Source organism: Gymnoscopelus braueri (assembly GCF_963280865.1).
Source record: "Gymnoscopelus braueri genome assembly, chromosome: 11".
Classification (NCBI taxonomy): Eukaryota; Metazoa; Chordata; class Actinopteri; order Myctophiformes; family Myctophidae; genus Gymnoscopelus; species Gymnoscopelus braueri.
The window spans coordinates 15,191,290-15,219,168 of NC_137613.1; the positions used below are offsets into that span (position 1 = coordinate 15,191,290).

At 41.2% G+C, this 27,879-nt stretch overlaps 1 protein-coding gene across 1 annotated transcript; it reads left to right on the forward strand.

The window, feature by feature from the left end:
• The first annotated feature begins 276 nt into the window (after positions 1 to 276).
• On the forward strand, positions 277 to 24,605 carry LOC308095890 (myosin heavy chain, fast skeletal muscle-like). The gene is made up of 41 exons (XM_080443028.1): positions 277 to 301; positions 960 to 1,000; positions 1,810 to 2,028; positions 2,560 to 2,703; positions 3,786 to 3,942; positions 4,044 to 4,071; positions 4,161 to 4,281; positions 4,402 to 4,494; positions 4,583 to 4,646; positions 4,803 to 4,901; positions 4,995 to 5,098; positions 5,567 to 5,705; positions 5,808 to 5,926; positions 6,909 to 7,058; positions 7,937 to 8,107; positions 8,389 to 8,701; positions 9,267 to 9,331; positions 9,629 to 9,716; positions 14,577 to 14,694; positions 14,780 to 14,906; positions 15,881 to 16,017; positions 16,293 to 16,548; positions 16,773 to 17,015; positions 17,126 to 17,302; positions 17,393 to 17,538; positions 17,676 to 17,766; positions 18,209 to 18,598; positions 18,831 to 18,957; positions 19,134 to 19,252; positions 19,348 to 19,544; positions 19,836 to 20,019; positions 20,119 to 20,284; positions 20,493 to 20,617; positions 20,743 to 21,051; positions 21,663 to 21,866; positions 21,953 to 22,078; positions 22,229 to 22,399; positions 22,554 to 22,658; positions 22,746 to 22,841; positions 23,750 to 23,878; positions 24,497 to 24,605. The coding sequence occupies exons 3-41, from the start codon at positions 1,822 to 1,824 to the stop codon at positions 24,515 to 24,517; spliced, it is 5,826 nt and encodes a 1,941-aa protein (XP_080299154.1). The 5' UTR covers positions 277 to 301; positions 960 to 1,000; positions 1,810 to 1,821; the 3' UTR covers positions 24,518 to 24,605.
• The last annotated feature ends 3,274 nt before the right edge of the window (positions 24,606 to 27,879 follow it).

Sequence of the window (27,879 nt, forward strand, 5' to 3'; positions counted from 1 at the left end):
TGCAAAACCCTGATTATTTCTATTGGGAGCAACTGGCATGAAGGTCATAAATGTCTTACAAGTGGTACCAATGGTGACAAGGTTGAAGGTAGGCAATACAGTACAATTGCACACCATGGTATATTAATAGGATTGAGACAACAATACATGTCAACAATGCGTCAACAGACACTGAATAAAATCCTTTTAAAGGCATGACCCTACTTATAGTGTCTGCATATTAAGCAATACACTCTCTATATAAATGAGGCCGGTGTGAGATGGTTTGAGTGCAGGAGGATTTCAGAGTTCCATTTGGGAGGTGAGTGAGACTTGTTTAGCTGTCATTTATAGTGAAATAAATGTAAGATGCTAACTGCCTGACACATTAATTCATATAATGGCATAAGAATAGATTAGAATATAATAGAATTCTATAATAATAGAATACAAATATAATTTAATTTCATGGCATGAATATAACTAACACGTATGCTTTTTGAGCTTTTTCTCTCTTACCAAGTGGTGTAATGTATGTAGCATTTAACACATAGAAACTGTAGTCTTCTCGTATAGTGTGATCAATCCAACATTGCACAATGTACATATACTGTGCTGTTGAATGTTACTATCAATGCTATAGTTAAAAAAACTGTTATTGCTGATATAAAATATATAGATACAAGGTATGTGACTGTTGTGACTACTAGCAGTTTTAGGATAAATACTAATTTAGTTACTGTTACTATATTGCTGCTTTAGTATCAGTGTCTCTGCTATAGCAAACACACATGTTATCCTAAAATGATATAATGAATATGCCTTACTCTTACTCATTTTTATGCCTCGTGCCTCATTGCACATTTGCATATTTTTTACCTTTATTCTGCCTGCCCTTATTGTGTTATTTTGAAGGCTTTTCATACTTTCTATTTTATTATTTTTGTTTGTATTTTTGCCCCTCCCACACACACGCTTAGGAATTGCACTTGAAGGTTCCAACTGCGTATAGAGGGGAAAAGTGAGTGTCCATCCTTTTTCTTTTAAACTAACCAACAAAACTAGTCTTAAAGAAGTCCTACAAATCTCTGTTCAGATCACAAGTCAGCAAAGGCATCAACGCCATCTTTATTCCTGTCTACAGCAGTGTTGATTTTTTTCCCGACTAAAACTATGACGGCAAATGTTTGTCGACTACCTTTTTTCACTGACGAAAACTTAAATAAGAACTAAGCTATGACTAAAACTAAGACTAAATATATTGACATTTTCATCAACAAATAAAAAACTAGACTAAAATGTCAGGGAGGGACTAGTGGAGAAGAGATCTAGGAGAACTAAAAGACAAGTCATTTTATTTTTGGTTGCGCTCGGGTGTTGCGCTCTGAAAATAGCAGATCTACAAGCTCACAACGTGTTGCGCTGCGACGCGTTGTAAGCTTGTAGATTGGCTATTTTCAGCATGCAAACAGTACGTAAAATCAGGCATTGTCGCCAAAATACATTATTGTCGACAAATTCAACTGTAGAGGGTGCCCGCTGGCCTGTGCTGGTAATCAAACTTGTCAGCGTGTTGCGGGTTCGACTCCCGATTCCGACGACCTTTGCTGTGTGTCACCTCCCCATTTCCTGTCAGCCTATTTTCCTATCAATAAAGGCAGAAAAAGCCCAACAGAATATCTTTTAAAAAAAAAAATTCTATAGATTTAGTCGACTAAAATCGTATGATATTTAGTCATCCTTTCAGATGAAAAAAATATTCAAAGGACTAATGTCCTAAAAAAAAAACGAAATCAAAATTTGCTGTCACAATCAACACTGTGTCTACAGGAAGCCGCCACCATGAGTACGGACGCCGAGATGGCGCAGTACGGCAAGGCCGCCCCGTACCTCCGTAAGTCAGAGAGGGAGAGACTGGAGGCTCAGGCTTCAGCCTTTGATGCTAAAACGGCAGCATATGTGGCCGACGTCAAGGAGCTGTACCTCAAGTGTAAGATTATATCGAGGGACGGTAACAAAGTCACCGTGGAAGTGGTCGACACCCAGACGGTACGTATATAGGTAGAGGTGGATCCAGTGGTGGAAAAAGTGCTAAAGTAAAAGTATCAATACCACAATGTAAAAATACTCTGTTACAAGTCCAGAAGTCAAAATTTAAAAGTACAAAAGTATTGGCATCAAAATTGACTTAAAGTACCAAAAGTAGAAAGTACTCATTATGCAGAATGTCCCGTTTCACAAGTTTTCAAAATGTATAAAAATCTTTTGAAAATAGCAGATCTAGAAGCTCGATGCGACGCATTGTGAGCTTGTAGATCGACTATTTTCAAACGGCCGAAATGTATATAGGGCTGAAGTGGTTAACGTATGTTTTGTAATAATAATCAAAATCTACAAAGTAACTAGTAACTAAAGTTGTCAATTAATTGTAGTGGTGTAAAATATTTGCCTCTGAAATAGTAGTACCACCAGTAGTTCCACCACTGGGTGTATCTAATATCAAATAGTGGCACTAGTACAACTGCAAATACAATAAATTCTGAAGTTTTCTGAAGTTGTTTTCTTTTTTCTATTGTCTAGGAAAGAACTGTAAAAGAGGAGGATGTGACCCCCATGAACCCTCCCAAGTATGACAAAATTGAGGACATGGCCAATATGACCCACCTCAGTGAAGCCACTGTCCTGTATAACCTCAAAGAGCGTTATTCAGCGTGGATGATCTATGTAAGATTTTTTTGTACAGCATTCTGCTCTGAGCTGTCAATAGCAAAGAAAAGAGAAACAAGAAATGACAATATATCATATATTGGCTTGCTGCAAGCTGATATATATCAGCTTGCAGCAAGCGCTAAACCCCTTGAAAAGTAGGCTACTGTCAACTCATGACTCTTGCTTAACATTACCAAAAATTTATATTTTTTTATAACTTGTGAGGAACAGCGCCACAGATTTACCATAGAGATATGTACAGTGGCCGAACCTAGTATCACATCCGTGTTCAGATCCCATAAGATGCCATATTCTGAGAGGACATGGGAAGGCATTCAGCTATTTTCAAAGATCCAAAGTTTCAATAAGGCTGAAGTGGTTAATGTATGTTTTGTGATAATAATGAAAATGTACAAAGTTACTAGTAACTAAAAGTTTTCAAATAATTGTAGTGTAGTAAAAAGTACAATATCTGCCTCTGCGGTGTAGTGGAGTAGAAGTAAAAGTATTGAAAATACTCCAGTAAAGTAGAAAATACCTCAAAATTGTACTTAAGTACAGTACTTGAGTACACATACTTAGTTACTTTCCGCCATTGCCCCCAGCCCTAGTGATCCATGGTCCCAGATATGTGAGGTGCTCAGTGCATGTTGTTATTACAGATTACAGCCAGAGCTTTAACTAAAACTAAGATGAGAGAACATGTTACTCCAGCATTCTGCTTTTACAGGCCGACGGCTTGGAATAGACAACACCCATTAGACCTAAGACAGGCAGCCTCTGTAGATAGCTTTAAAGCACAGCTCAAGACCTATTTCTTCACTCTTGCTTTTAGTTGATTTTTAAATCTCTGTGTTGTTATTCATGTCCTCACTATTTTTGCCTGATTCACTGCCTTTTTTGCTATTTGTTTAATGTTGTTTTATGTTTTTTATTTTATGTTTTGCTTTATTGTTATACATTTGTACTTCTTCTGTAAAGCACTTGTGCTTTGCTCTTGCTCTGTAAAGCACTTTGAGCTTCATTTCATGTCATGAAAGGTGCTATACAAATACAATTTATTATTATTATAATGTTCTCTCTCTTGTCCCCTTCAGACCTACTCTGGCTTGTTCTGTGCAACTGTGAACCCCTACAAGTGGCTCCCAGTGTACGACCAGCAGGTTGTAAATGCCTACAGAGGCAAAAAGCGTGTGGAGGCTCCACCCCACATCTTCTCTGTCTCTGACAACGCCTATCAGTTCATGCTGATGGGTACGTACTGGTCAAGACAATGTAAACAAATATATAACAATAATGGTTTTGTGCTGTATAGGCTACATGACTAAAAGTACATTTGCTTTAAATTTTTACAGATCATGAGAACCAATCTGTCTTGATCACGTAAGTTTCTCATCTACTAAGCATAAAAAAAGAACATTGAGATCAAATTCACTCACTGCGTTTCTCTGAATGTGTGCATTTATAACCAGTGGAGAATCCGGTGCTGGGAAGACTGTGAACACCAAGCGTGTCATCCAGTACTTTGCAACAGCAGCAGCTAGTTCTGGAGTAGTAAAGGTGGAAGCACCAGTCGGTGCCGGCAAAATCAAGGTATTTGTACAGGTTTTAAACTTGGACAAATTACACATTTTGATCATAAAGAATTTATATGCAATATAGCAATTCAATGTATAAGAATTCTGACCGAATTCTAAATCTGGTGATGTCTAGGGGTCACTGGAGGATCAGATTATTGCAGCCAATCCTTTGCTGGAGGCCTATGGTAATGCCAAGACTATGAGGAATGACAACTCCTCTCGCTTTGTAAGTGCAAAATAATTACGTAATGAGAAATCCTGCAATCATTTCATAATGTAGAGGGATGTTTTACAAATTGTGCTTTATGAAACAGGGTAAATTCATCCGAATCTGGTTCAACAATAGTGGTAAACTGTCCAGTGCTGATATTGAGACATGTAAGTATGAAATTCACATATGATAATTAAATTATATGTGCCTTAATTCTTTAGAGGAATCAATTTTGACTTATGTACATAATAATAATAATAATAATAATAATAATAATAATAATAACAATATTATTAATAATAATAATAATACAACCCTTATAGATCTGCTGGAGAAGTCCAGAGTGACCTACCAGCTGCCTGCTGAGAGAGGATATCATATCTTCTATCAGATGATGACTGGTCACAAAGCTTACATTATTGGTAAATTGAAAATAGACTTATGATGTGGCGATTTACATCAATGAATTAATAAAAACAAATGTTCACCCTTTTTTATTTTTAATCCCTTTTCAGAAATGTGTCTGATCACCACCAACCCCTATGACTTCCCATTGTGCAGCATGGGTCAGATCACTGTGGCCAGCATTAATGACAAAGAGGAGCTGGAAGCCACTGATGTCAGTAAACATATTTTTATAACAGGTTTCTAATATTCAGTGTACAGTCAGTCGCTCTGCAAGTACAATGCATGTTTTTTCTAAAGTGATGTTTGTTATGGTCATGAAGTGTGGGTCACCCCCCCCCCCCCTAAATTTAGAGTAGCCAATTGTTTTTTTACCCCCTTTTTCTCCCCAATTTAGTCGTTATGCCTATTAATTCCTCCCCACACACATTTCTATGTGGTCACTGCTGTTGTGTCCTACTGACTCACCTGCCAGTGAGGAGCCCCCACCAGGAGGACGTAGGGCCTTCGTCCTACTCCTCCCCGCCTAACACTCGCCCAATAATCGAATTGAAGATGGATGTTTGTTAATGTAATGTGTTAATGTCAATCTTTTGAACACATGTATGCTATACTGACATCCATCTAAATTGATGTTTGTCAATGTAATGAATGTTCTGATCTCAACCTTTTTGATGGACAGGATGCTATTGACATCCTGGGCTTCACTGGTGAGGAGAAGCAGTACATCTACAAGTTCACCGGTGCAGTGATGCATCATGGGGTCTTGAAGTTCAAACAGAAGCAGCGTGAGGAGCAGGCAGAGCCCGATGGCACGGAGGGTGAGCAGCATCTTCAGCCAAGGAATGAAAACAATCAATAGTTTATCATAAGTATTGTATTTTGATACATTCTATAATCTACATCTTTGTGACTTATTTTAGAGGCTGACAAGATTGCCTACCTGATGGGTCTGAACTCAGCAGAGATGCTGAAGGCTTACTGCTACCCCAGAGTGAAGGTTGGAAACGAGTACGTCACCAAGGGACAGACTGTGGGACAGGTGAGAAAGTTACTTTATTTCATTGTTCTGAATTCATACGCACCTTATATTCTTATACGTGACATACCATTAGAACTCTAATATGTTTTATTGTTCTGAATTCATACGCACCTTATATTCTTGACTCAACATACCATTAGAACTCTAATATCTTTTTGACTTAATTGCAGTCTGACATATTTTGACAGTAGTGCTACCCATAAAAACTACACATTGTGTAGCCATCCTATATTAAAATTGCCTTGTGGGTGGGTGGATGTCACAATCATCGTTTATCCGTGTGCCTTCTTCTAGCACACCAGCAGTGCAATTGCTTCCACACTATGCTCAAATAATAATGTATGCCATGGGAAATCCAATACCCTACATTTCTTGCTAGCAACTTTCATATTTACCGTACACTTTTTATTTGTATGAAACTACATTATTGCGCAATCCTTATTAGTGATCCTACGTGATCACATGCGTCACATTTTTCCAGATATACAGCGCATGCGTGGACACGAATAAGACGACGGCCGTTGCCTCACACACACACACACACACACACACACACACACACACACACACACACACACACACACACACACGTGCGCACGTTTGGCCTGAACCTCTGTTATATCATATGTACAGTATTATACACTGCCAAAGAAACAATGACAGACCACACTGAGTAGAACCGCTGCTCCTTCACTTGGAAGCTTAGGTGGTTCGTAAAAACTATAAACAATTAAATACACACACATTTTAACATTCAACATTTTAAAGTCATAAAAAAGTAATCATATTCAAAACAAATCACGCAACAATTCACATGTCTCATTTCAACAGAGTGGGTGACAGTCTTCCAGCCTTTCAACCGCAGTGCTATACCCACACTAAATGGGGGTGGAAAATGCATGGATGTATACTTCTTTGGAAGAAATTTAATAACAATTCACACCCCTACTAATAACGGTCTAACAAATAACTGTTTCCTTAGGTAATGAACTCAGTGGGTGCCTTGGCTAAGTCCATCTATGAGAAGATGTTCTTGTGGATGGTCATCAGGATCAACGAGATGCTGGACACCAAGCAGCAGAGAAACTACTACATTGGTGTGCTGGACATCGCTGGTTTTGAAATCTTTGATGTAAGCATGGACTTGCTTTTTAAGTTGTGGACTAATTACTTTTTGTCACAATTACTTTAAAGGTATCATGACATTCATGTTTACACCACATTCAGAGTCTTTGTCCTGGTCCTTCAAACGTGTACAAAAAGTTTTAACTGAAAATTCCACTCCAGTGATTCACTGTAGGTGTTTTTGTCTCACATTTCTAAAGCCTTTTCAACTGCAATGAAAAAAGAAATCTTTGCCTGCGGGTGTCGCTGGTGAGGGATTTTGCCTGTCAATCATCGCCTCTGCTCCGCCCCCCCCAAAGGAAAGGATAGGGAAGGGGAGGGGCGAGGAGGAGAGTGGGCGGGATTAATCGACTGTGACCTCACTGTCGAAGGGCCAAGCTCAGATTACTTTTCAGCCTAATTATTCAGAAAACCCCAGACCACAGAAAATCCACTGAATGTTCAAAGTTCAGATTTTTTGGGTGTAATTGAGGTCATAAAACCCCCAAAAAAACATAAAAAATAAAAAATGTGAAAATGAATGTCATCGAACCTTTAAAGGAGTAGTTCACCCCAAAAATGACTTATTTTCTATCAATTACACGCCCCATGAAGCATTGAATTCATGGAAATTGTTTTGTTTTTATCGCATTCCTAAGCCAATACTTAACCGGCGGTCTCTCCGGTAGGAGACGCAAAGAGTCTCCTTTGTGTAAGTAAGGCGTTTTTGTGCAATTAAGGCTAATTTACGAAAAAAAATATCTGGAGATAAGAGGTTCTGCCCGACAACAAAGATATATAGCAATATAGGTTTTTCAGAAAACTTGTTAGGATTCAGAAGACATTTGTAGAATTGGCAGGTCTTAATGGGTTAAAAGATTAAAGTAATGATATGTCCACCTACAGTTCAACACCCTGGAGCAGCTGTGCATCAACTTCACCAATGAGAAACTGCAACAGTTTTTCAATCACACCATGTTTGTACTGGAACAAGAAGAGTACAAGAAAGAGGGCATTCCCTGGGATACCATTGACTTCGGCATGGACCTGGCCGTCTGCATTGAGCTCATTGAGAAGGTAGGTACATCATGGACCTGGCCATCTGCATTCTCCTAAGTGGGTGTCTGATGGAAAATCTCGCAAACCTCCGATGTTTACTGTCTGAAAGAATACAAAAAATATATAGTTTTTTTCTCAAATGTCTGGCATCTAATGATAGATATGTCCTCATTATGACCGTGTGTATGCTCTGAAAATGTGAAACCCGTATTTTTCATTTCACCACGTCTTTAATATTGTTTTTGTCATTGCATTAAGTTTTTGCTTTTGGTGTTTTGTCTTTTGTCTCCTTCACAAAGCCCATGGGCATCTTCTCCATCCTTGAAGAGGAGTGCATGTTCCCAAAGGCCTCAGACACCACCTTCAAGGCCAAGCTCTATGATCAGCATCTTGGAAAGTGTAAAGCCTTTGAGAAGCCCAAGCCTGCCAAAGGCAAGGCTGAGGCAATGCAGCCCCACTTCGCCCTGTTGCACTACGCCGGTGTGGTGGACTACAACATCAATGGCTGGCTAGAGAAGAACAAGGATCCCCTCAATGACTCTGTGGTGCAACTGTACCAGAAGTCTTCACTGAAGCTGCTGTCTGTGTTCTATCCTCCTCCTGAGCCTGAAGGTATGTTATTAATATAATAATATAATATAATGTGTTCTATCCTCCTCCTGAGCCTGAAGGTATGTTTATTAATATAATAATATAATATAATGTGTTCTATCCTCCTCCTGAACCCGAAGGTATGTTTACTAATATAATGTGTTCTATCCTCCTCCTGAGCCTGAAGGTATGTTTATTAATATAATAATATAATATAATGTGTTCTATCCTCCTCCTGAGCCTGAGGGTATGTTTATTAATATAATAATATAATGCAATGTGTTCTATCCTCCTCCTGAGCCTGAAGGTATGTTTATTAATATTATAATATAATATAATATAATGTGTTCTATCCCCCACCTGAGCCTGAAGGTAATAACAGTTAAACTGTGTTATATTCCACACCTGAGCCTGAAAAGTTAAACTGCTGGCTGTGTTCTATCCTCCCCCCAAATATAAATAAGGGAAATCAATATATCTGATCAAATCAATTACCAAGTTAATGAAATAATGACATTATTATTTGACAGTAAAATCATCAACTTGTGATATTAAAGCTGCACTATGTAACTTTCCTCTAACAAAGGAGCGGCGGCAGGAGGCAAGAAGAAGAAGGGTGGTTCCATGATGACTGTGTCTGCTGCTTTCAGGGTAAGAATATTTATTAATTATCAACATTATCTAGACATGTAACAAATAGGCACAATATATTTTCATGTTGTAAATAAACAATATTGTGAGCAGATCAGCTATTCTTGAATTGCTGTAGAATAAAATAGGGCTTAACGTTTGTTGTATGTTTTGCTTAAATGTTTTGAATAATAATCTAAATCTGCAAAGTAACTAGTAACTAAAGTTTTCAAATAATTGTTGTGAAGGAAAAAATACAACATTGTACAACTTTTAACTGAAAATGAACCTACTTGGCTCTTCATTATGTCTCGACAGGAGAACCTGCAGAAGCTTATGACCAACCTAAGGAGCACTCATCCTCACTTTGTGCGTTGCCTGATTCCCAATGAGTCCAAGACTCCAGGTAAACACAGAAAATATAGATAATAATATATATTATATATATATATATATATATATATATATATATATATATATATTCCCAACGAGTCCAAGACTCCAGGTAAACACAGAAAATAAGAATTTAAATGATGATGGTGAGGTGGTCATTTAATGTTTAATGCAACTTGTCCTTATTGTGTCCTACTACTACTACTACTAATAATAATAACTAGAAAGTACTGTTCCTGAAGAAACAGTGTGGGATCGTTAAGAATGTTGATAGTATTACATTACATTACAGTCATTTAGCAGACGCTTTTATCCAAAGCGACTTACAATAAGTGTATTCAACATAGGTAGGGAACGAAAACTACTAATCACCAGAAGTCTTTAGTGCATTATCTGCAAAAACAAGCAACCAAGAGTATACCTAGCGCTAAGGTAAAAGTGCAATATATCAGCTACCTATTTCCTTAAACAGATGAGACAAAATAGCTAAATCAAATGAGCATGAGCTAAAACAAATAAGTGAATCGACTAAACAAGATCCAATAAACAATCCAATAATCCAATAAACAATACAGCAATAGAAAACAAGCGTTCGTACAACTAGTTAACAACAAGTAGGTCAGGCAGAGAGGAAGGGTAGTGTTTCCTGAAGAGGTGAGTTTTCAGCCTGCGGCGAAATATGGGCAGTGACTCTGCTGTCCTAACATCAGTGGGAAGTTCATTCCACCACTGTGGGGCCAGAACAGAAAAGAGTCGTGACCGTGTGGATCGGCCAGAAGGACCCTTGAGTGACGAGGCAATCAGTCGCCCCGAGGTGGCAGACCGAAGTGGTCGGGCAGGGGTGTAGGCATCGACCATAGCCCGGAGGTAGGAAGGAGCTGTTCCTTTCACTGCCCTATAGGCTAGCACCAGGGTTTTGAACTGGATGCGAGCCGCTACGGGGAGCCAGTGTAGAGAGCGGAGAAGGATGGTTGTGTGGGAGAACTTGGGGCGGTTGAACACCAGACGAGCCGCAGCTTTCTGAACAAGCTCCAGGGGTTTGATGGCAGATGCCGGAGCACCAGCAAGGAGGGAGTTGCAGTAGTCCAGGCGGGAGATGACGAGAGCCTGGATGAGCACCTGGGCTGCCTTCTCCGTGAGGAAGGGGCGAATCCTCCTGATGTTGTAGAGCAGGAATCTGCAGGACCTCGTCACTGATGCGATGTTTGCCGAGAACGTCAGTTGATCGTCCAGGGTCACACCCAGATTCTTTGCAGTCCGAGTTGAGGTCACCACAGCATTATCAATGGTGATGGCCATGTCTCGGTGCGGACAGCCCTTCCCCGGGAGGAACATCAGCTCGGTCTTGTCCAGGTTGAGCTTCAGGTGGTTTGTCGACATCCACTCCGAGATGTCAGCCAGACAAGCAGCAATACGTGTCTCCACCTGGGTATCAGAGGGGGGAAATGAGAGGATTAGCTGGGTGTCATCGGCATAGCAGTGGTAGGAAAAGCCATGAGAGTGGATGACAGCACCCAGAGATGTAGTGTAGAGAGAGAAAAGAAGAGGACCCAGAACCGAGCCTTGGGGAACCCCAGTTGTGAGCCTGTGTGGTTCTGACACAGACCCTCTCAGCATCACCTGGTAGGAGCGACCCGTCAGGTAGGATGCAAACAGGGAGAGTGCAGAGCCTGAGACACCCATCCCCTCGAGGGTGGAGAGGAGGATCTGATGGTTCACCGTGTCGAACGCTGCAGACAGGTCCAGGAGTATCAGAACGGAGGAGAGAGAGTTCGCTCTAGCGGCATGGAGCGACTCCGTTACTGCCAGGAGGGCAGTCTCTGTCGAGTGACCCACTTTGAACCCAGACTGGTTGGAGTCCAGGAGGTCGTTCTGGTGGAGATAGAAGGACAGTTGTTTAAAGACAGCACGTTCGAGAGTTTTAGATAGGAAGGATAGAAGGGAAACCGGTCTGTAGTTCTTGATCTCAGAGGGGTCAAGTGTCGGTTTCTTCAGGAGGGGGGTGACTCTGGCAGTCTTGAAAGTAGAGGGAAAGTAGCCAGATGTCAGAGAGGTGTTAATAAGGTGGGTTAAGAAGGGAAGAAGTTCAGGTGCAATAGACTGCAACAGAGTGGATGGGACCGGGTCCAGAGAGCATGAGGTGGGGCGACTAGAGGTAATAAGGAGAAGGACCTCGTTAGGGGAGAGGGGAGAGAAGTGGGATAGAGAGGGGATGGGGGGGGGAGAGGAGTAGATGAGGGTAGAGAGGGGGGGGTGGCAGGCAGACGGGTGTGGGTAGTGCGCAGGGCACCAGCCGGGGGAGGAGGGAAGGAGGATCGGATATCGTTCACCTTCTTGTCAAAGAAGTTGGCGAAATCGTCGGGGAGGAGGGACGAGGAGGGAGGAGGGGGTGGTGGTTGCAGGAGAGAGGAGAAAGTTTCAAAGAGTTTTTTAGGGTTGGAAGCAGAAGCCTGAATTTTAGTGCAGAAAAAAGCAGCTTTAGCAGCTGATAGAGAGGAGGAAAAAGTAGAAATGAGAGATTGGAAGGTGAGAAGGTCCTCCAGGAGGTTGCCATTTCTCCATTTGCGCTCAGCCGCTCTCAGGCTCCGTCTCTCAGTCCGCACTGAGTCTGACAACCAGGGGGCAGGTGGAGTTTGGCGTGCAGGCCTGGTGGTGAGGGGACAGAGATGGTCGAGAGAAGAGGATAGAGTAGAGAAAAGAAGATCTGTGGCGGTATCAGGGGATAGAAGAGCAAAGGATTCAGGGGCAGGGAGAGCAGAGAGAATAGAAGAGGAAAGATCAGTGGAGGAAAGTGAGCGAAGATTGTGACGTGAGGAAATCATGTGAGTAGGGAGGGGCTGTGAGGGGGGAGAGGAGAGAGAGAGAGAGTAGGACATGAAATAGTGATCAGAGAGTTTCTTACCCTTTTCACTGGAAAGAGGAGTGACAGACAGGTTAGCAATAGAGCAGCCTCTGGTGAAAATCAGGTCCAGTTGGTTGCCCGCCTCATGGGTAGGAGGAGATGGGCAAATAACTAGGTCAAAGGCGGCGAGAAACGAAAGTAGTGGGTCTAGCTGCTTCTCAGTCGGGAGGTTGAAGTCACCCAGAAGGATGAATCCAGAGCCATCGACAGGGAAGTGGGAGACTAGATGGTCCAGCTCCTCCAGGAAGCCACCAGCAGGGCCCGGTGGGCGATAAACAACTGCAATGGTGAGCTTGACTGGATGAGAGACAGTGACCACATGAAATTCAAATGAGGTAGGAGAGAATTGTGACAGTGAAATAGGAGAGTATTTCCATTTTCTGGAAATTAGCAGACCAGCCCCACCACCTGTCCGCACGGCTCTGGGAGTGTGAGAGAAAGAGTACACATCTGACAGAGCCGCGGGCGTAGCAGTGTTTTCTGGTCTGATCCAGGTCTCAGTCAGAGCAAGGAAGTTAAGGGAGAGCAAGGCTGCGTAGGCTGAGATGAAAGCAGATTTGCCTTCCACCACAGCCGAGTGGCAATTCCAAAGCCCTCCCGTTACCACTTGCTCGACGTGAGTGGAAAGAGTAGGATATATTAGATTAGTTGTATCGCGACATCTGGGTGTAACCCAGTGTTTTTGCGACCACCAGGAAGAGGAGAGGACAGGAATAGGAAGAAAACACATCGTAGATCACTAAACATATACACACTACTATAAGTACTACTACTATCACACTACTATATATCACTAAACACTGTTGCTGCTTATGAAGAGAAGAAGCACTCAATGTGGAAGGCCGTAAATTGACTAAGTCGGATTTTGACAAAGTCGCCTGTCGCCTTTGGTCGCCTGGCCTTCGGTTGCTGGCCGCCGCTTAAAAGCTGACGCTTTCAGAGCAAGTATTTAAGGCCACTTCAACTGATTGCTAATCGCCTGCGAGGAGTGTAGGCTCCTCCCCTATTTATCGAAGACTATAGAGCTGGTTCAGGTGAAACTGCCTTTAATGGGGCTGTCAGCTGAGACCTAACAATAGGCTAATCAAAAAATAACAAACTAATTTTAAGCTAAACCAACTATACAACACTGATACTTTGGAGCAAAGTACAGCTACTTAAAGCAACCTGCTAATACAAGAAAATATACTCAAGCTGTCTAGGTGGGTCAGGCAGTTCAGAGTTCCTCCAGAAGTCAAATTACACACTGTACTAGTATCACACTAGAAAGTACTGTTCCTGATTAATTCCGTCTTACCTATTTATATTACATGTTGTGATGTCACGTGACCAATCCACCAATCCATGGTCACAATCCACGGTCGACCAATCCACTTGACCAATCCACGGTCACAAAACGGACCAAAAAACGGGCATAATAATAATAATAATAATAATAATCATAATAACAAATAGTGGGAATAACATAGTGTGAACGCTATAGCGATCCCAGAATAATAAATAGTGGGAATAACATAGTGTGTATATATATATATATATATATATATATATATATATATATATATATATATATATATATATATATATATATATATATATATATATATATATATATATATATATATATATATATATATATATATATATGGGGCGGCAGTGGCTCAGGGGTAGAGTGGCCGGGTAGAGTGAACTGGAAACCGCAAGGTTCCCAGTTCGATCCCGGGCTGCAGGGCTCCCCCAGAGTTAGTGTCGAAGTGTCCTTGAGCAAGACGCTGAACCCCTAATTGCTCCCGATGAGCAGGTTGGTGCCTTGCATGGTTTCCTCCGACATCGGTGTATGAATGTGTGTGTGAATGGGTGAATGTAATGCACAATCTATGCAAAGCGCTTTGGATAAAAGCGCTATGCAAATGCAGCATTTACCATTTATATATATATAATAATAATAATAATGAAGCAACATCTTTACAGGCCTGATGGAGAACTTCCTGGTAATCCACCAGCTGAGGTGTAACGGTGTCCTAGAGGGCATCAGGATCTGTAGGAAGGGCTACCCCAGCAGAATCCCATACGCTGACTTCAAGCAGAGGTATTCAATCCTTTATTTTCAGGTTTTAGTTCCATAACTATTAACGGGAGGCATGCAAAATGACCATGAAACTTTTGCTAAACAGGTACACAGTATTGAACACCAGCGCGTGTCCCCCGGGCCAGTTCATGGACAATAAGAAGGCTTCAGAGAAGCTTCTTGGGTCCATTTCCGACATTTCCGTTGATGAGTACAAGTTTGGACACACCAAGGTAAACACACTGTACCTCATGATGAGTACAAGTTTGAACACACCAAGGTAAACACACTGTACCTCATGATGAGTACAAGTTTGGACACACCAAGGTAAACACATCACCAACAAGTGTTGATTTTAACAGCAAATTTAAATTTAGTTTAAAGGCAGACCAGGTAACTTTGAGCCTAAATTATATATATATATATTTATTTAGCATTTTTTCCCTCTATCACATACTATATAATTATGCTTAGAAAGACACATCCCTCTGGCTGTATTTTGGTTTAGTTCCACTGTTTATGTTGACACTCCACTGTTTATATTGACATTCACCCCTTGCAGGGACTTAAAAGTCTGTGGGGGGAGAGGGGGGCTCGGTCGGAGCTCTTAATTGATCCCTTTGAACTTCAAAGGGGTTGTGCACTGAGTTGATTGATTGGGCCATAAAAGTGTCAAACTCGTTAGTGCTCTCTCTAATCAATGAATGCATCAAAGTCAGCAATCACTTTGATTCCTGTCAGAGAGGGGAGGGGGGGTGTACACACATAGATCTGAAAAGCTACCTAGTCTTCCTTTAAGTTATAGTCTTTTGTATAAAATTCCATTTAGTTTTAGTCATATTTTAGTCATCTGAAATGTTTTAGTTTTAGTCTAGTTTTAGTCGACTAAATGTCATAAGATTTTAGTCGATTAGATATACAGTTGACTTTGTAGACAAAAAAATATTTTGGTGGGCCTGGTAGGCGCCGCAATGTCTGATTTTACACTTGGTTGCATGCTGAAAATAGCCAATCTACAAGCTTGTAGATCTGCTATTTTCAGAGCGAATCAGAGTCAGTGAAAAAAGGTAGTCGACGAACATTTTTGTCATAGTTTTAGTCGACGAAATCAACACTGCCGTGAACCTTGTGTAACGTTATTGAGAGAGGACCAAAAGTTGTTTTCCAGGCGATTATCTACATATATAATATGTAATATCCTATGCAGGTGTTCTTCAAATCTGGTCTGCTGGGTGCACTGGAGGAGATGCGAGATGAGAAGCTGGCTAAGCTGGTCACCATGATTCAGTCTCAATCCAGAGGTTGGATCATGAGGGTTGAGTTTATAAAGATGATGGAGCGGAGGTATGCTTTGACATAATTTAATATCACATTTAGTTACAATTTCTTAAGGCAGGGGTCTTCAACAGGGGGTCCGGGGGGTCCTCAGAGTTGCTACAGGGGGGCTGCCAAATCTTTGTGTGAACATTTGTGTGGAAAATGTTTTTATTTTTTATTTTTTTTACATTAACCACTTGAACCCTAATCTGAGTTCCCAGAAGTTCCTAGTTCCTAAAAACGTTAAAGACCCCTCTCTCAAGGTACACGTTTTTAAATTACCGGAACCGTTTTCCCAACAGAGACGCCATTTTCACCATCCAGTTCAACGTGCGCTCATTCGTCAACGTGAAACACTGGCCATGGATGACGCTGTACTTCAAGATCAAGCCTCTCTTGCAGAGCGCTGAGACTGAGAAGGAGCTGCAGAACATGAAGGAGAATTATGAAAAGATGAAGACTGACCTGGCCACTGCCCTGTCCACCAAGAAGAACCTGGAGGAAAAGATGGTGTCCCTGGTGCAGGAGAAGAATAACTTGGCAATGGCAGCCGCATCGGTAAGTACATTTCTGCAAGGAAGTTTTGTAGCTCAAATCGTACTATAATATTAGCTTGAATCTTTTTTCATATGTTCGTCCTGAACAAAATGCTGACGTAGTGAGTTTGTGCAAGAGCTAAGAGCATAGAGCTAAGCTCGATTGGCAGAGCTTTTGTAGCCGGGTCTTGTTCCGGGGTCACTACACTGACATGTTTCCTTATGTTATTTATTTTTGACCACAAGGGAGAAGATAGTCTGAACGATGCTGAGGAGAGATGTGAGGGTCTTATTAAAAGTAAGATCCAGTTGGAGGCAAAACTCAAAGAGACAACTGAGAGACTGGAGGACGAGGAGGAGATTAATGCTGAGCTGACTGCCAAGAAGAGGAAGCTGGAGGATGAATGCTCTGAGCTCAAGAAGGACATTGATGACCTGGAGCTCACCTTGGCCAAAGTGGAGAAGGAGAAACACGCCACTGAAAACAAGGTTCATGATTATACACTTTATGATCATACACTCTATACTCTATGAACAAGGTTCATACTCTATTAGTTGTCTTATCAATTTATAATACAAGTTATGTTGTGCTTATTCAGGTGAAGAACCTGACCGAGGAGATGGCCTCTCAGGATGAAGCTCTTGCGAAGATGACCAAGGAAAAGAAGGCCCTCCAAGAGGCCCATCAGCAGACCCTGGATGACCTGCAGGCAGAGGAGGACAAAGTCAACACTCTGACCAAGGCCAAGACCAAGCTTGAGCAGCAAGTTGATGATGTGAGTTCATCAAGTGAATCAAGAGGTTTTGAACACATGATGTTTATTGTTGTACTGAATTATTCATTGTTGTTTTTAATCATTTTGCAGTTGGAGGGTTCTCTGGAGCAAGAGAAGAAGCTCCGCATGGACCTGGAGAGAGCCAAGAGAAAGCTTGAGGGTGATCTGAAACTGGCCCAGGAAAACATCATGGACCTGGAGAATGACAAGCAGCAGTCAGACGAGAAGATAAAGAAGTAATGTGGAACACAACACTTATTATTATTATTATTATGAATAATTCATATTAATAATTAATAATAATAACAATATGAAATCATGGAGAAATTCACCTGCAGAATGACACTAAAATGTGATGTACTGTATTCCACAGGAAGGAGTTTGAAACAAGCCAGCTTCTGAGTAAGATTGAGGATGAACAATCTTTGGTGTCTCAGCTGCAGAAGAAGATCAAAGAGCTCCAGGTATTTATAATTTCTTTCAAATCTAAAGTTGAACCGCCCAAACCCTATATACCCTATACTTATGTACTTAGTTGACCAGGGTCCCCCATGGGACTATACTTAAACCTATATACTTAGCTGACCAGGGTCCCCCATGGGTGTATACTTAAACCCTATTATACTTACTGTAGTTGACCAGGGTCCCCCATGGGTCTATACATGACCCCATCCTTTTTTCCCTTTACACCAAATCTTTTTGCCGAACACTGCTGATCCACAAGTTCACAACGTGTCGCGTCACAACTCGTAGTGAGCTTGTAGATGTGCTATTTTGCCAAATGTCTGCCTATTATGACATGCCAAAACTAGGGACGCGAGGGCTCAAGTGGTTAAATCTTTTAATAATAATTCTGAGTAAATCAGGATTTTCACATGTTATTCTAATATCCTTAATTTTGAAAAGGCTCGTATTGAAGAACTAGAGGAGGAGATCGAGGCAGAGCGTGCTGCACGTGCCAAGGTGGAGAAGCAGAGAGCTGACCTCTCCAGGGAACTGGAGGAGATCAGTGAGAGGCTGGAGGAGGCTGGTGGAGCCACCGCTGCTCAGATCGAGATGAACAAGAAGCGTGAGGCTGAGTTCCAGAAGCTGCGTCGTGACCTCGAAGAGTCCACCCTGCAGCACGAGGCCACTTCCTCTGCTCTCCGTAAGAAACAGGCCGACAGCGTTGCGGAGCTGGGTGAACAGATCGACAACCTCCAGCGTGTCAAGCAGAAACTGGAGAAGGAGAAGAGCGAATACAAGATGGAGATCGATGACCTGTCCAGCAACATGGAGGCTATCGCTAAGGCAAAGGTAGAATGGAATGTCTGTGGATAATTCTTCGGATAAAACTATAATACAAAAGAAAAAATGCTCTGATTGATCCCACTTCTGACACCAATTGTAGCGTTTTGTTTCTAAACAAAGTACCCAATTGACAATTGAGACAATTTTGTAGAATATTGAACAACTGTAAAAAGGAACATGACCTAATACATGTAGGTCACACTATCAGTAATTGAATATGTCCGTTGTTAATTAACAGGTAAATCTTGAGAAGATGTGCCGCACCCTTGAGGACCAACTCAGTGAAGTCAAAACCAAGAGTGATGAGAATGTTCGCCAGTTAAATGATATTGGAGCTCAGAGAGCAAGACTGTTGACGGAAAATGGTAAATGTTCTTGTAAACCATGTAAGGTCTACTTTACATGGTTTGTCAATAGTACCAAATTCCATATTTATTTAGAGATGAGGATTTGATTATCAGTTATCCCAAGCCTTTTACGAATATGAATCCAACAAAGATGATACAACTTTTTTTTAAAGAATATTTCAATTTCTAACTAGGTGAGTTTAATCGTCAACTGGAGGAGAAAGAGGTTCTCGTCTCACAGCTCTCCAGAGGCAAGCAGGCCTTCACCCAACAGATTGAGGAGTTGAAGAGACATGTTGAAGAGGAGGTCAAGGTGAGGAGCATTTGTTTTTTTTACAAACATGCCTTGTATTATATTTTTGTGTTATTATATTCAGTTGACATTATTTTGGCAATTTCATTTATCAGGCAAAGAATGCCCTTGCCCATGGTGTGCAATCAGCTCGCCATGACTGTGACCTTCTGAGGGAGCAGTTTGAGGAGGAACAGGAAGCCAAGCAGGAACTGCAGCGTGGAATGTCCAAGGCCAACAGTGAGGTGGCTCAGTGGAGGACCAAGTATGAGACTGATGCTGTCCAACGCACTGAGGAGCTGGAGGACTCTAAGTAAGAGATCAGTGTTTTACACTATCAGGCACCACTCTCTATAGTAAGTGATCAGTGTTTTACACTGTCAGGTACCACTCTCTATACAGTGATCAGGTACCACTCTTTATACAGTGATCAGTGTTTTACACTGTCAGGTGGTACCACTCTCTATACAGTGATCAGTGTTTTACACTATCAGGTACCACTCACTATACACAGTAAGTGATCAGTGTTTTACACTATCAGGTACCACTCTTTATACAAAATATTACCCAGAATGATTTTATTGCATTCAAAACTGACCAACAGGAAGAAGCTAGCCCAGCGTCTTCAGGAAGCTGAGGAGCAAATTGAGGCTGTGAATTCCAAGTGCGTCTCTCTGGAGAAAACCAAACAGAGACTCCACGGTGAAGTGGAAGACCTCATGATTGATGTGGAGAGGGCCAATGGTTTGGCTGCCAACCTTGACAAGAAACAGAGGAACTTTGATAAGGTGCCTCGACATACTGTACAGTAGATTATTTTAAAACATAATGATTTTAGCCTCCATAAAGTGGGGTAAATTACACATGTCATTATAAATGGTGTGCAGGTCCTGGCAGAATGGAAGCAGAAATTCGAAGAGGGGCAGGCAGAACTGGAGGGAGCTCAGAAAGAGGTTCGTTCTCTCAGCACTGAGTTGTTTAAGATGAAGAATTCCTACGAGGAGTCTCTGGACCAACTGGAGACCATGAAGCGTGAGAACAAGAACCTGCAACGTGAGTCTTTCTCTACATATTTCTTTCAATAGCAGTTTTGCTTCGATGTTTTTTGACAACTTGTTTTGAGCCAAGGCTGTTGTTTGTTAACTGGTCAAAAAAAACAGGTTATCTCAAAGTTGGGTTCATGTGTGTTTAATATTTAAAGTAAATATAAATATGCCTTTAAAAGTTTTTAAAGTCATTATTCCTCATTAATGCAATGCAGAGGAGATCTCAGACCTGACTGAACAGATTGGTGAGACTGGAAAGAACATCCATGAGCTGGAAAAGACCAAGAAACAGGTGGAGACAGAGAAGTCAGAGATTCAGACAGCCCTGGAGGAAGCTGAGGTAAGACTTTTAGGTTGTAGATGAAAAAGGCAATTGTCGCTATATTAGATTTTGTACCAATAGTGGAGTAATACAAATCACATTCGTAGGTGCATTTTACATTTTGATCCTGTGTTACATTTTAGGGTACTCTGGAGCACGAGGAGTCCAAGATTCTTCGTGTCCAGCTGGAGCTCAACCAGATCAAGGGTGAGGTGGACAGGAAAATGGCAGAGAAGGATGAAGAGATGGACGGGATCAAGAGGAACAGCCAGAGGGTGATAGACTCCATGCAGAGCCAGCTGGACTCTGAGGTCAGGAGCAGAAACGATGCCCTGAGGATCAAGAAGAAGATGGAGGGAGACCTGAACGAGATGGAGGTTCAGCTGAGTCACGCCAACCGCCAGGCTGCTGAGGCCCAGAAGCAACTCAGGAACATCCAGGGACAGCTTAAGGTGCAAAACATACTTACTTAGTTAGTTAGACATAATGTGACTGGATGTGAATAATGACATTCATTGTCATTGAGCATTTTTTGCATTTAATGTCCTTTCATGTCATATGAAAGCAGGGAATCATGGCTACAATTTGACATATTGGTTGTGCAGTTTGACCCACCAGTTTTGGAGATATGGCTTATAGAATGACGTCTTGCACAGATACAGAGACCTCTTTGTTCTGTGAGATTTTCACACATATAGGTCGATGTCGGGTAGAGACCTATTATGTCCAAAACACTTTACTTTCAAGAAATGAAATAAATCATCTTTGTTCCAAATGGATCCAATGTAGATGTTATTTAGTCACAAGCTCGAAAAATTTGTTAAATATTCATAAAACCCACAGAAAGACAACCATTTCCAAGCTGTTGTCTCTATTTTAGGATGCGTTGTGAGCTTGTAGATCTGCTACTACTCACTACTTTTACAAGCCACTGTAAAAAAAATAAGGCATTCTTTTATGGGAAAAGAACACAAGAAACAAGGAAAACAAGATTTCAAAGGGATATAAAAGGCAATTATATTAAAGATATGCTGAGTGCAACTGCAAATGTGATTTGTTTTAGGATGCCCAACTGCACCTTGATGATGCTGTCAGAAGTCAAGAAGATCTGAAGGAACAAGCTGCCATGGTGGAGCGTAGGAATGGCCTCATGACTTCAGAGATTGAGGAGCTGAGAGTGGCTCTGGAACAGACAGAGAGAGGCCGCAAACTGGCTGAACAAGAACTATTGGATGCTAGTGAACGTGGTGGACTGTTGCACTCCCAGGTAAGTCAATGAAAAACTCGCAACATCAAATATTGAACATACAGGTCATGCATACTTACATTGATAAAACTGAATCTCTATTTTAGAACACAAGCCTTTTGAACACCAAGAAGAAACTAGAGGCTGACCTGATCCAGGTCCAAGGTGAAGTGGATGACAGTCTTCAAGAAGCAAGGAATGCTGAGGAGAAGGCGAAGAAAGCCATCACTGATGTAAGTTAGAAAGTCCTACTCTTATCTATTAGATATGCTTATAGCCATCACTGATGTAAGTTAGGATGTCCTACCCTTATCTGTTAGATATCCTCATGTCATGCTTCATATTAACGTACCACACTGTACAATGCAACAATGACATTCCAGGCTGCTATGATGGCTGAGGAGCTGAAGAAGGAGCAGGACACTAGTGCTCACCTGGAGAGGATGAAGAAGAACATGGAGGTCTCAGTCAAGGACCTGCAGCACCGTCTAGATGAGGCTGAGAACTTGGCTATGAAGGGAGGCAAGAAGCAGCTCCAGAAACTGGAGTCAAGGGTAAGATGTAGTTTACTTCAACACTGGTTATAGTCATAGACGATGAAATAAGAAGAAATAAGTTCATAGCGCATAATTCAATTCTGAAGGTGATATAGTCGTAGACAATGAAATAAGAAGAAATAACTTCCTTGTGCATCATTCAATTCCGAAGGTGCGTGAACTGGAGGCAGAGAATGAGGCTGAAGTGAGACGTGGAGCAGATTCTGTTAAAGGTGTCCGCAAGTATGAGAGGAGAGTCAAGGAGCTGACCTACCAGGTACTGTAATACCATGTTCACTTCAGTGACAAAATGAATAGATTGTATGAACATACAATTAATGTTATAAATGCACTTTCACTTCAGACTGAAGAGGACAAGAAGAATCTTGCCAGGCTTCAGGGTCTGGTAGACCAACTGCAGTTGAAGGTCAAGAGCTACAAGAGACAGTCAGAGGAAGCGGTAAGAAAAATATGTGTTTTTTCTTTTTCTTTTGTGCAACCACACTAAGGAATCATATGAATCATGTGTTCTTAGTGTGGTTGCTATATAGATGATATAATCAACCACACTAAAGAATCATAGGAACCCTTTTCTGAACCACTTAAGCCCTATAACAGTATATGCTTCGTTGACTGGTGTCCCCCAGGACTCTATACTAGGTTTGCAATTTTTTCCCCTCTAAACCAAATCTCTCCGCCGGAAACATCTACAAGCTCATGACGCATCGTAAGTTTGAGGATGTGCTATTTTTGCCGAATATTCGCCTGTTTTCACTGAATGTGCACATGTTATGACATGACATGCCCATAATAGGGATGCTAGGGTTCAAGTCCTCACTATGGAATCATAAGAATCAGTTATGTATAATGCTGGTATGATGTGAACATGACCAGCAACAGTGCGTTCTTCACTGTCTATTTAGGTGCTTTATGTGAGTGCTGAGCGACACAATATAAATTGTCTCCACACAAATCTCTAGATTGCCGTAGCACGGCAGCCACACAGAGAGCCAGGTTATGTGTGGATGCTGTGGCCTGTTAACATGTGGGCGCTGATGTTCCATGAGTCCACAACGCATAAGCGCTGCACACGCATGCAGCGTGTTTTCAGGCATCATGATAAAACTACATTGTCCAGGTGCCATTGAAAAATGTCTGGGTGCCGTGCAGGAACCCAGTCATGATCACGCCGAATGTCAACACGTCAAGGCTCCTTCCTGTGGACCCAAGACACAAACATGAACATGCAACATGGGCCACTGCAACCAACCACACTTTACAATTTCCTGATATTGTCTCGTTTGAACTATTACTGCAAGATGCTCTTTTCAAGTGTACAGGCTTTGAACCATCTCTATCATATTGTAGGAGGAATCAGCCAACTCTCACCTGACCAAGTGCAGGAAGGTTCAGCATGAGCTGGAGGAGGCTGAGGAGCGTGCTGACATTGCTGAATCCCAAGTCAACAAGATGAGAGCTAAAAGTCGTGACAACAAGGTAAATAAAATACTGTATATAATGCAATATGAAAAAGGCACATTATGATTTAAAGGTAGGGTAAGTGATATTTTTGGGTTAAAACAAAAAGTATTTTGTTAAAAGGTTAAAGCACTATATTCTGATAGTAATCATTGCTATAGAGTGTTTGATCAGTAACAGGAGTCTCCCCGTCTCTCCAGCTCTTTAATAAACAGAAAATACATTTTCCGGTAGGTGTCAAAATCTCAGCCAATCAGGAGAAAGTACCCATTTTTAAGCTTCATTTTGATAGTGTTCCAGTTCCAATTTTGCCTGCTCATTTCTTAGTGTCATCACTTCCAATTTCACTTGTTTAATCTATATCCTGATTGAGTTCTCTATCCTCATTGGATAAAATTGGAAATGAAACTGAAACTGAAACGAAAATGCATTTTCTGAAAATGCATTTTCTGTTTCTCCTTTTAGAAAAATGCATTTTCTAAAAGGAGACTCCTTTTACTGAACAAACACTCTATAGCAATGAGTACTATCAGAATATAGAGCTATTTAACACTTATTTTAACCAAAGAAAATCACTTACCCTACCTTTAACTAATTGTGTTGAATACTAGTCTAACTGTATTCATCTTTTCACAGGGAAAAGAAGCTGCTGAGTAGTTTCTTCAATCCAAGAATTCACCCTAAAACGTCATAAAATATGACGCATTAAGTCTGCATGTATTCAATAAAGCATTATAAATATTCATATTTTGTTAATTGTTGTTTTCATTATCTCTGCCAGGCCAAAGGCCGGGGCCGGAGATTATGTTTTCACCTATCTGTTTGTCTGTCTGTGTGTCTGGGAGCTAGTCTTGCAAACTTCTAGCCCTAATCATCAAATTTCTTGTGCATGCTGCATGTCAGTAGGCCAAGGAAGTCAATGCCTGCATAATGTTTCATACAATAATTCTAAAAAAAATGGGTAAAATAAAATGAAACATAGTTACATAGCGACCAACCAGATAACTTTCTTGTAGGCAAGGCAAGGTCAGTTATATCAAGTCATATCGGTTGTATAGACCTTAATTTTAAGGTAGCTATTTTGGCTTTTTTTAATTTATTTGTTATTTTGATTACATTCACCAACATGTGATGGCTATGAATTTAAGTCATCTTATAACACAGAGAACAGATTTGACCAGCATTAGCGTATGTTTCCTAAGACATATATGGTGAATATTGCCCATGTTAGGTTGTTGAATTATCTTTTCTATAATGGAAGGTCTCCCAATTAATAAGATATATGAATGGAAATAATTTATGAACAGACTATCAACAGTATGAACAGGCCTTTATGTAGGCCTATGGTGCAAACAGTTTCAACCTTGAATGTCTGGGTAATATACCCTATACAGTATGTGAATGAATTTGGACAATCCTTTGTGCCAGATATATATATATATATTCTTTAAAAATAATATATTAATTGTAGCATGATGCAACACGTTGTTAGCTTGAAAATCAGTTATTCCCAATAGAGAAGCTATACATTATACATCTGTTGACAACCCTTCAAGACCCAATTGCTTATTGCTATACCTTGTGTGTGATTTAAATAACCACACTCAAAGGAGAACAAACATTCTTTAGGGTAGAAGGTTTTTTAATATTTGTTTTACCCTCTGCAACTACTTAGCTAGATATATCTATGTGAATGAGAGTGGGTTTTCCACACTGGCATACCCACCAATGTATAAGTAGGCTACTATAGGCCAGGGCTAATAGGTTGTGTTAGTCTTAGCCCACACCCATTCCCCACTCAACACAATAGTGGTCCCCACCCAGATTGTTTCATAGTCAGGGTGGTGGTCTCTGGTTCAAAATAAGCTGAAAACACCTGCTATACTCCAGTGGTTCTCAACCTGTGGGTGTGGATCCCCAGGGGGTCCCCAGATGACAGTAAAGTGACATTTTAAGGACTGTTTTTTTCAAAATCTTCCATTGACCTCCATTATAAATTTCTGGACTTTTAAAGGAGTATATTTCTAAAACTATGAAACATAAAATGGCAAAACAAAATGGCAAACATGTCCACAGTAAGATGAACATTTTAAAGTTTGAATGGGGTTTTTAGTTGTAGTATGTATGTAGGACTATAGTATAGGACTATAGTAGCCAAAGTTTGTACTTTTTTCCCTTTAATTGTCCATTGCCCATGACAATGCATTGAGCGCAAGCATGCATGGCCACAGTAAGGTGGAATTTTTAAATTGTGAATCAAGTTTATAGGTTAAAGTATGAAGGAACAGCGAGGTGCCAAAGTCCTCCTATATAGTTCAATGCTGGAGTATTTCAACTTCACTTTGCTAACTGAAGGCTAACATAAAGAGAACGCTTCAACTACTAAGAGACCATTGCAGAGAGAGACTGAATGACGGTGTAGTGGTCTGATTGTGAGCCGGTGGAAAATGTGATTATGCTTTGTGTTTTTGGTTTATTATGAGATTTTTGTGTTGTATTTTTTATGGTTAATATGTTGCATGTTTTGAAGTGAGTTTATTGTTTTCTGAGTGATATTTGCTGTGATTTATTTCTGAGTGTGTTGATTTGCATGTCTGTTACATTTCTTTCCACTGACCTACACTAACCTTAGGCTGAGTGATGACCTGCACCTCAGTCTGGGTGTGGCAACCTGATTAACAGCCCTATATAATGAGACAGAGGAAATGTTTGGAACAGAGGTGAGCAGCTGAGAGAGAGAGAGAGAGAGAGAGAGGTTGTTGTGAGAAGGAGCTGGAGAGATGAAGGAAGCCAAGCGCTGCGGCCTGGCCTGAGCAAGGGCGGCTACCACGGACTGGGGTTCGGGTGGGCAGGGACACCCCAGTCGGTGGGGGGCCAGTGGGAGCCACGGGAACCCCTAAACCAGGGGTTCCCAAAGTCGGGGTCGCGGGAGACTGACGGTGGGGTCGCGAAATTATTTTGGGTTATAATGTCTTTTTTTTTTTTTTTTTTTTTTATTCAACAGAATGGATGAAATACAACCTAAAATGATTACAAATAGTAAATTTTACCAGTTTAATACATTTCAAATGCGCACCGAACGTGCAAGTTTATGTGCATAAATTACCTCCAGGTTTAGGTGGGGTCGTGAGTCAATGGCCGCCTTATTTTGGGGTCGCGGGCTGAAAAGTTTGGGAACCCATGCCCTAAACTGCTATGCGGCCGGCGGTGTGTGTGCCCTGCCTGCCTACGGGAGGACGGTGACGGTGACCACCCGAAAATATGACACACGGACCACATCGTGCCTGTGGAGGACCGAGAGAAGGAGGACGCGACCCGAGTATTGACATGCAACAACCGCAGCGGCAAAGCATAGCTCTGCCTCGCCGGGAAGTCTTCTATCAGACAAACAATACTCGTGGTCCCCAGAGAGCTATGCTAAGCTAAACAGAACTGTTAAAGTACCGTGAATCTGTGACTGGCGTCCCTTCTTCCACATGGACATCGGAGTTACTGACGTGTGAGGTGGTGCCATCAACGCTGCTGTCCCCCCCCCCCCCTCCTCTTTCAACTGGCTGCTTTCTCTTTTTTATTGTTTTGTTTTATTCTATTTTAGTTAGTGGGCCCTTTTTAGTTTGTTTAGGTAGGCATTTTATTGTGTGTTGGCTAATTTAGATGCTGCTGTAATCAGGGTTAATTTAAATAAAATCAAGTGTTCACTCTTTTGCAAATTTGCCTCTGTTTAAGTTTTTGCCTTTTAAATCTCAAAGTTGTCTGACGAACCTGTGTTGCTTTTTAAAGTTTTAACTGAGGACCAGACCTCCTAAAAGGTGGCGTAGTCGGAAATTTTAGCTTTAAGCACCCTGCACAAACTTTTCACTTATATTTTATTGTTTAATTTATAAGTACATTATTTAAGTATTTGGGTGTTTTTAGCGGTGCTACATGATGATCAGACTCTAAGCATGGAAAGTCCATGTTCAAATCCCAGTCCTCCTTTTATAGTTCATTGCTTTTCAACTTTACCTGACTGAAGGCTA

Coding starts and splice junctions, on each gene's coding strand:
- LOC308095890 (XM_080443028.1), top strand. CDS start 1,822: ATGAGTACGGACGCCGAGATGGCGCAGTACGGCAAGGCCGCCCCGTAC. Junction 2,704..3,785: donor ATTCAGCGTGGATGATCTAT/GTAAGATTTTTT, acceptor TGTCCCCTTCAG/ACCTACTCTGGCTTGTTCTG. Junction 21,052..21,662: donor ACATCCAGGGACAGCTTAAG/GTGCAAAACATA, acceptor GATTTGTTTTAG/GATGCCCAACTGCACCTTGA.